Genomic DNA, 9,246 nt, shown 5'->3' with positions numbered 1-9,246 from the left:
CTCTCCATGTGGGACTATTCCCACCAAACGAATAATTGGGTTTAACGGGCCAAAATTAGAACTAGAACATGCACATAGGCTGAACTAGACTACTAATGACCTAGGGTATTACGATGTCCACTCTAGGGACCTGCCCCAACGGAACCGGGACCGGGGCCGGGGACAAATCTTGCCCGGCAGGGAATCGGGGCTTGGGCCCCGGTTTTTCGGGGCCGGGGAACAGTTTTAACCCGCGAGGCCCAAAATATAGCCACTGTTGGGCTAGCCTTCTACTACTATGCCCATAACTCCCACACAGCCGCATAGGTGCACAGCCTAACCCTAGCACAGTAACACTCCCACTGACAGCGTCTTCTCCCAGACTTCCCAGACGTGGACGTCGCTCGCCGTCGGCCATCCGCCCCGGCTGCCCCCCGCCCTCCGCTCCCCGCCGCCAACGGCCATCCATTGCCGCCCGTCGACCAACGCCGCCTCCACCGGTTCGCCTGTGGCGGCTCCACCCGACGTTGACGTGCTACCTCAGTCCCTCCGCCCGACGTCGACGTGCTCCCTCCGCCCGATTGTAGATGCAGCTGAGGCGCCGGTAGCCGATTTCATGGCCCTGCTCGAGGATGGGGAGCTAGCGGGGACGGGGACTAGTTTCCCCCAGTTCCTATTTTGGGGTCGGGGCCGGGGTCAGGGGCGTTCTGGCCATCCCCACCCCTCCCCGTTGCCAACCCTAGTCCACTCTTCATAGGCTGGCACATTTGTCAGCTTACCTCTACTTGATAGACAAATACCCAGGATCTCTCCTTGGTGCCCCGACACTACAACATGTGTCCCCCATGTGACAACATGTACGTACACCCGTGTAGAGTGGGTTGATTTTCTGATACTACCTACAACACATCTTCTTGAAATTCACCTAGCACACACTACACATTGAGAGGACCCATATTCACGTAGCACATGACTTAAATGTTCAGAATCACTTAGTAAAAAAAGTGTTAACCTAAGGGTACTATGGTTAGAGTAAACTAGATATATAAGCTGGCCCAAATATATACTCTTCACATGGAAACTATTCACATTAAACGAACGCTTGGGCTTAACAAGCCGAAACCATAACTAGAACACTCACATTAGCTGAACCAGCGTACTAATGGGCTAGAGTGTTACACTTAAATTTGAAAATTATTACAAACCCTAACTTTTCGTTGTGCAATTGTGTGCGTGTATGTCTCAAACATTTTTTAGTAGAAGAACTCCTCTAATTTTGAGTGAAGATTGAAAAGGCAATGGTTTTGATAATTCAAATTGAGTAGTGAACATTATATAAGTTGATTTTGATGAAAGTTCACGACTGTAAAATACATATTGTATAAGCAAATAAAAAATATACTCGCACATAATAATAGCCTGCAAGACAAATAGGCAACTTAAGGATGGAGTAGGTGGGAAACAAAACGTGGTTATTAGACAAGTCTTATCCACTTGGTGTGTAGACATACTGAGACCATTTCTAATACATTTTTCGGAGTACTTCTTACCTAATGCCCACAAAATTGTATGCACAGTGATCATGAAGCATTTTAACATACATTGGAACATCATAAACCTAATCTTCGCAAATAGCTTATTATAATACAAGATGAGCAGCACAAGTCGAGAGCTATATATGTTAGATTATGAAAAGTGCATATTAATTGTAGGGTATGCACAGATCAACTTGCTTTCCTTGTTCCTTCAGTTGTTTGTTGCTTCTTCAGTTTCTTGCCTTTTGGCAATTTCATCATGCTCTACAAAAGCAAAATGTACAGCAAACACATAATCTTAGCAAGCAACATTCTAATATGGAAATTTGGCAAGTGGATACATAATATGTACAAGGGGTCTGTAGCTACCTTTGCTTCTTGGTGCTGGGTTTTTGGCAATGTATAATCTTTTTGCTGATGCAAGGAACAACCTACAAGAAATTCACAGTTATGCTTCTCAAGTTATTTCATACTCAAACTAATTGTGTACCTTCTAGTTTTCTCCTTTTATATCTTAAAAAATAAAAATTAACTCTGCAAACAATATTAATAAATAGTTAGTTAAACATAGTAACATACTTCTCTCACATGAGCCCCAAGAATATATATTTTTGCACTCTTATACAAGACACATTAGCATGCTTTGGACATTATTATAGGTTATTTTTAAAAATCCTCTTAACAAAATACTTACTCCCATGGGACATCACCAACAAGCATTCGATCACCCTCAAAATCTTCATATAGAAATATGAACTCGTCACTTTTAGCGCAATTTTCTTCTCCCACATTTGTACTTGGATAATCTGCAGCTAAATTTTGTGAAATACAAATTAACTCAATGTTTTGAACAATCAAATCAATACTAGTGAAGAGAAATGCCAAAATCAATGAGAAATTCATTTCATTGGAACATATTTGAGTTAGATATTTGTTCTCAACTGAGGTATTTATATGCATGTGTTTATTAATTCTTCGTTCAAACAACCTCAAAAAGGGCAAGGAACTGATGCAAGTCACTATAGAAGAATAATTTGATCCAGTTTATAAGAAAAACTGGACCCAAGACCTTACAGTGGTAATTAATTAAGAAAAAGGATAAAAACCTTGACATATGGACGAACCATGCAAACCAAGATACCCAAAATATGCTGACAATTGTAAGAAACAAAGCAAGACCTAAGTTAACTATTCAGGTATTTTGACATCTGTATTTAACAAACAGAGAATAAATGAGCAAACAGTCCCTAGAAGATCTGAAGAGTCCTTTTAATTGCTCAAGGTGATCAGTAAGATTGGAGGTGTGGTATGACAGTCTTACAGAATTAAGCATGTTCTAACCTACTCTCAAAAAGAAAAACATGTTGTAACCGAGACCAAACTATGTTTAGTTTGCTCATATGACATAATTAACCCTGCCATGCATGGGCCCTGTCTGTATTTTCGTTTCTGTTTTGATCGTGGGACCAAAAATGCATTTTAATTTCTTTAGTATCCTATCTCATATATATATATATATATATATATATATATATATATATATATATATATAGACACACACACACACACACACACACATACGTACATATATCAATATCTTTCTATATCTTCTGTAAAATGCATATAGATCATATCCATGGATTTAAGAACATGTCTATATGATACCAAGGCACTAGAGTAGAGATGGATCATGGATATTCCATCAGTTCTATATTATATAAAAGACTTTTTGATCTTGTCTACATTTATGTATGTATTAATAAATCTAGACACATATATAAAATATATACATTGATACGTGAATTAATCTAAGCAAATCTACAAAATATTACTACCTTTGTTTTATATTGTAAGATTTTCTAACCTTGTCTAAATTCATCAATTGATGAATGTATATAATTTACATATGTGGCTAGATTCATTAGCATCGATATGAATCTAGACAAGGCTAAAAAGTCTTACATTATGAAACGGATAGAGTATAATACAAAATAGAGCGAGTAGTATTTAATTAGGGCACTCACGACAGAAGAAGTTACGAGTCATCTTGGTGAGGACCCAGCGGAGGGAGTCGTAGTTGCGATGTGCCCTGAGGTCGATCTTCCTGCCGACCTTGTGGCCATCCATGTGCACCTTGGCGAACATGTTCAATGGCCTCGCCGCCGCCGCCGTGGTCTCGTCGCCGGCGAACATCCTCGCCGCTGTTGGTCGGTCTCTGTCCCTCTTGATGGCCTCGGCGTCCGGTTTCAGGACGTTCATGGTGGCGACGAGGTTGCGCCGGGCTGTGTGCACCGGCGGCCAGCCAACCGCCGTCGGCAGCGACATGACGGCCGGGGAAGCCCTGGTTATAGGAAGAGAAAATATTAATCATCAGTTACTCTGTCTATGTGCAGTAATTTTAGCACAATTATTAATCAAAAATATGTGTATCTTTTTATTAAAGGAAAGACGCATGCACAATATTGGTGATGTATGCTACTCCAGCTTATAATTAAACGAAATGTTTAGGATCAAATTAACTAATTCCCTTGAATTTCATAGTATTAGTACTATGGACACAGTGGTAATTAACAAAATTTGAAAGAGGTGTTCTTCAGACCTTGCGTTCAGGTTCTCTTTCTTAAATTTAATTTTGGATCGGAGGAACCACAATTTGTTTCTCCTGAGTAAATTAAAACAAAAGAAATATGTATTATCCATCCACAACACAGATGTCCAATTATTAGAGCACACATCCATATAGAGACAGAAAAAGTCGTTTTATCCAAAAAGACTGCACTACACTGCATGCCTACAATCAAGCAACCCATGCTACCCTCATCATTGCTGCTCCCCTGACTGAAAATTGCCCTTGTAGTTGTAGGCCCAACCATTTTGTACATCCACCTTTTCTTTTCTGTTGGAGAGCTGCCATTACATATGCTCACTCAGATCACAAATATGTAGATCGTTTTAGTGTTGTGTATTGGAATTAAGAAAGTTTTTCAAACAATCATATTTCCTTACAAATGGTATATGTTAAAGGAACATTTATACTATCCTTAAAATGATACATTGAGATACCATATTTTCCAGTATAAAAGTAAGTTTGGTATTTCTACTTGCTATGTATCTCGAGATATCAAAAATTGTAGACTAACAACCTGGTGGCTCAACATATTTTCTAAAGAACTGTAAAATTTTTCATATTTAAAATAATATCTAGCTCAATTATACACGAGAATGGTGGTGTTTAATTAGCGAGGGCATAAGAGGAAAAAGAAAGAGAGGCAATCGCTTTGATTTGCTTTCATATCCATGACTCATATTTGGAAATGATATGTATGTAGTTTTGGAAAAGTTTGCTTCCATATTATGCATGTAAGAGGAAAAGAGAGGCAGTCGTGATGGATGTATTTTCAGCTATAGACCTAGACAGGGGGATGGAGGTACTAACATGTTAAAGCAAAGCTATATGGTATTTCGAGTCACCTAATAACTACACAAGTGCGTTTTATTTATCATGGATGTAACCCCTTCAGTTCCCTTTTTTCTACCTTGAGGATAACCTAGTAAAAAAAAAAACCTATCACACTGCTCTTTCATCTGTATTTTATAGAGATGCACATATAGTCGTCGGTTAATTACTTGGAGGCTCTTGGGTGGACAGTCTCGTCTTTTTGTTTCTGGTTATGGTTATAAGCCAAATTTTAAAATTTTAACCTAAAATATAGAGTTGATTTTAGGATTTTTTTTATCGTAGTTTATTTTTTAGACTTTGTTTTTAGGTCACTAAGAATGTGTATATCAAAATTTAGTTCTTAAATTATTTACAAATATGCTATCTGGGTTCTTTTCATGGAAAAAAAAAGATCACCCCATGGATTCCTTCACGAGGAAACAAAATAAGAAATGCTCTGTGGCTGTGCTAGGTCTTGTCATGAACAACGTTACTCGCCATGAGCCCGTCCTTCGTGCACACAAAAGGGTATCTATTCGCAATCATTTGTAAATGTAGTTCTAAGCCCACGAGGATCCGCAGAATACTTAACTATGAGTGGTAGTGCAAAATGTTCATGATTGCAATCATTTCGAATCTGCTCCCTTCAAGCACGTAAGAGCAAGTATAATAGCAGGCTATAAGCTGGCTAAATGCTTATATGGATGAGAGAGGGAAGGAGAGAGATGAGAAGTGAGTTATAATCTTATAGTCAGCTTGGGCACAAAAACCCAAAAAATATGTGAAAGTGAGATATGGGTCCTATATTTAATGATAAAGAGCTAACTATTGTATGGATAGGCTAAAAGAAGACTACAAGAACCTTATAACCAGCTTGTTGGCTATATTATTAGTCTTGCTATAAGAGTTAGATGTCTTGGTTACACAATAATCTAATCAAGCTTGCAGTATATTACTGGAGTACTCTAGTCTCTAGCTAATCACCAAAAGAATATATTTTTAGGTTATTACCGAAATTAATCCAATGAGAAACACTATGGGGTCATTGTTTGGTTGTTCAAGAAACAGTACAATGATATAATTTTGAAACGAAAATAATTTATGAATATAACTTTTATATACATGCTCTTAGTGATATAAAATCAAAGACTGAAATATAAACCGTGATAAAAAAAACCGTAAAACCAACTCCAAATTTAAGGTTAAAAAGTTAAACTTTGTCTTATTGAGTTAAAGCAAAAATGAAAAAATGATGACCACAAGAAAATTATACTATACATACGGGCCCTGTTCTTCAGTAATTAAAATTCCTTTTAAACATGTTATATCTCTATCTCTAGAACATTTTAGATGTTTAAACCTTTAGCTAAGTTTGAACAGAAACTACATCTTGGAACAATCTCAAGCATGAAGATGCTACTAATATCATGTGCTTTTGCATGTCACTTACTAATTACACTGAGTTTTACTGTTACTCTGTTGCTCTGTGCACTCAACTCTGTCATCACTTGTATAACACTTCAATTAGATAGCAGAAACTATCTCACCTTGGCAGGTACGTGGCCGACGGCAGCCTCGCAATGCTCTGCTCCTGCTCGGCGGCGGCCTTCTGCTGCCGGGCGGCGAGGCTCCACGGGTGCATGAAGCCGGTCGGGCTTGGCATGAACGCCGCCGTCCAGCTGCCGCTGCTCGCCGTAGTGCAGCCATGGCAGCAGTGCTTCCCATGGCCAACGCTAAGCACACTTGCAGTTGCAGCAGCTGCAGCCGCAGTGAGCATGCCACCGCCGCCCATGCCGCCGCCGGCGTCGCCGCCGCTGCCGCCATAGCTGGCTGTCGCCTTGGTGCCAGCGTCGCCGCCTCCGCCGCCGCTGCCGGGAGACAAGGAGATGCCGAGGCTGAGGTCAAGATGGCTGCTCTGGAAGCATGCACTGCTCGAGCTTGCTGCATCCTTCGCCTTGGCAGTGGTTGCAGCAGCAGTGATGCTGCTGCTGCTCTCTTGCCTTCCAAGATGAGGTGTTTCAAATGATATAAGATTCATCATAATGATGGATTAACTGGTCAGATTGATGAGACTAATTGGAAGAAGAAGAAGCAGAAGTAGAAGTAGAAGTAAGCCAGCTAGCTAGAGAGAGAAGCAAATGAAGAAGTGTGAGAGTGAGTGAGTAGCTAGTGTTAGTTGTTGTGAATGGATGGATGGATTGAGAGATAGATGGTTTTGTGGGTGGAGAGAATGAATGTGTGAGAGGGATATAAGATGGGTGCATTGGTGGTTGATGAAAGAATAGTGATGTGTGTACATACATATATATACTTCATATATATGTGTGTAGCTAGATATATAGATGCAAAAAGAGTGTGGGCAAAAGAGAGAAGCTAAGGGGGGAGGAGCTAGCAATGATTTCATACAAGATTTTGTAAAAGGATGGGAGCATGATGTGCAAGGTAGGGATGCCATATGTGCATGTGTGACCATGCTAGCTAGGGTTTATGGTTCCATCATGTTGTTGTTTTGTGTACCTAGATAGCCATCAATCACGCTTTGTTGTTTCATATACGGAGACGGCTACAGTAGAACCGAACCAATAGCTCCGGGACAAAATGCCAGCAAAATATAAATGAACTGAAAGCTGAGGCAACAAACCTATGTGGGTAATATTGTTGGCATTATAATATATACTAGCCTAAGTTGTTTTTTTTTAATAATGGCATTGAGTTTAGCATCTACATCTAAGATTTATCTGGCCATATATTAAATGAAATGTTGATGTATATAAACTAAGAGCAATTTAATCCACCTTGAAAAAAATACTAAAAGTTATCGTATTTTCTAGTGTAAAATTTGGTACCTCAAGATAGTGTAAATTTTGGTACATTGAGGTATTTTTTTCAAAGATGGTAATTTTTTTATCTCGCTGTTGTTCCATGATAATAGTACTAAATTTCCTCACAATGGACCCTTTTGTCTATTATCTTAGAAATTGGTTTTCTTCATCGTCACAAAAAAAAAATACAGCTATACATCCTAGCTAAAAGTCTAATTTGTCCATACAGATTATGGAGCTGACACAATTAATAAAGTTCTTATCTGTATCTTCCTGAAATACACTGTACATAAGCTTGTTGCATGCATGTATAGGGCCGGCCAGCAACAAGATCGAGCTCCTTTAATTCGCATCTAAAATTTGTGTACTGCTTGTGTTTTCTTCACTGCCATGGATGATGTGCATGGAGGAGCTAAGCTAGCTGGCTGTCGTGGTGGGGATGAAGCCATCATCTCCTCCACCAAGGTGCAGTACTTGTTGTCCATTCCCTTTAATTATTGCTTGCAGCCCTACTTTGCACCGCGAATTTCCAAATGGCCATTCAGCTCCCATACACGCACAAAATTAGATATATAAATCATAATATATATATATACGAAAATTACATTATACTACCTCCGTCCCTAAATGTTTAACGCCGCTAACTTTTTGATACAAGTTTGACCATTCGTCTTATTCAAAAATTTTATATAATTATTAATTATTTTTATATCATTTCATTTGTTGTTAAGTGTACTTTTATATATATATATATATATATATATATATATATATATATATATATATATATATATATATATATAGCTTTACATATTTTGCTAAACTTTTAAATAAAACAAATGGTCAAACGTATATAAAAAATCAACGACGTCAAACATTTAGGCTCAGAGGTAGTATATATTAATAGGTCTAGTTATTCCCTTCAAAGGTGCAAAAACACGTTCGTACATGTTTCGGTTTGTCCTTTCACCGAGGTGCATGCATACTAGATCTAGTATGTGCAAATCGCCTACAAGATTTCATATATCATTTGCATTGGCCACTTCAAATCCCTTACGAAAAGAGCAGATCTGGAAAATAGTGTTTAATTAAAGTGTTGTGGTTCTTGATTCCTGAACTTTGTTGATTTTTTTTTCTGTCCATATATAAATCGTGTGATGGACGCTGCATGCATGAATGCTAGCTAATCCGACCTTTGTAATCCTGTATGGAAAATATATATTGTTCTAGGTTTCTTGGAGACCATGTTTGTCAGTTGTCCTTTGTGATCATTGGTTAGGATACGGTGTGGTGATTATTGCACGTGTTTGTGGTGATCAGTGTGTAGCTACAAATTAATTAAACATAAACCAGCACTTGTTAATTAATTAATCCCCTAGATGAGACTAGATTGGATGTTGGATGAGTATGATTGATATGGCCGGCGCATATATGTATCAGCCAATTAATCGCTGGAAGGAATAAGTCTTTT

At 38.7% G+C, this 9,246-nt stretch overlaps 1 protein-coding gene across 2 annotated transcripts; it reads right to left on the bottom strand.

Annotated features, from left to right (window-relative positions):
• Nucleotides 1–1,438: 1,438 nt before the first annotated feature.
• On the bottom strand, nucleotides 1,439–7,240 carry LOC102704005 (auxin-responsive protein IAA27-like). 2 transcript variants are annotated; one of them, XM_006662774.3, is made up of 5 exons: nucleotides 6,501–7,240; nucleotides 3,539–3,855; nucleotides 2,209–2,326; nucleotides 1,884–1,945; nucleotides 1,439–1,778 (listed from the first exon to the last, which is right to left on the bottom strand). In XM_006662774.3, the coding sequence occupies exons 1-5, from the start codon at nucleotides 6,992–6,994 to the stop codon at nucleotides 1,726–1,728; spliced, it is 1,044 nt and encodes a 347-aa protein (XP_006662837.2). In that variant the 5' UTR covers nucleotides 6,995–7,240; the 3' UTR covers nucleotides 1,439–1,725. The 2 variants fall into 2 exon arrangements, with proteins under 2 accessions (XP_006662837.2, XP_040384788.1); XM_040528854.1 differs by having other exon boundaries at nucleotides 2,209–2,320.
• Nucleotides 7,241–9,246: the final 2,006 nt, after the last annotated feature.

The sequence above is a fragment of the Oryza brachyantha genome, chromosome 11, assembly GCF_000231095.2.
Source record: "Oryza brachyantha chromosome 11, ObraRS2, whole genome shotgun sequence".
Taxonomy (NCBI): domain Eukaryota; kingdom Viridiplantae; phylum Streptophyta; class Magnoliopsida; order Poales; family Poaceae; genus Oryza; species Oryza brachyantha.
This window is presented reverse-complemented; position numbering and strand designations above follow the sequence as displayed.

Coding starts and splice junctions, on each gene's coding strand:
- LOC102704005 (XM_006662774.3), bottom strand. CDS start 6,994: ATGATGAATCTTATATCATTTGAAACACCTCATCTTGGAAGGCAAGAG. Junction 2,327..3,538: donor GACTCGTAACTTCTTCTGTC/GTGAGTGCCCTA, acceptor CACAAAATTTAG/CTGCAGATTATCCAAGTACA. Junction 1,779..1,883: donor CCCAGCACCAAGAAGCAAAG/GTAGCTACAGAC, acceptor TTGCTTTTGTAG/AGCATGATGAAATTGCCAAA.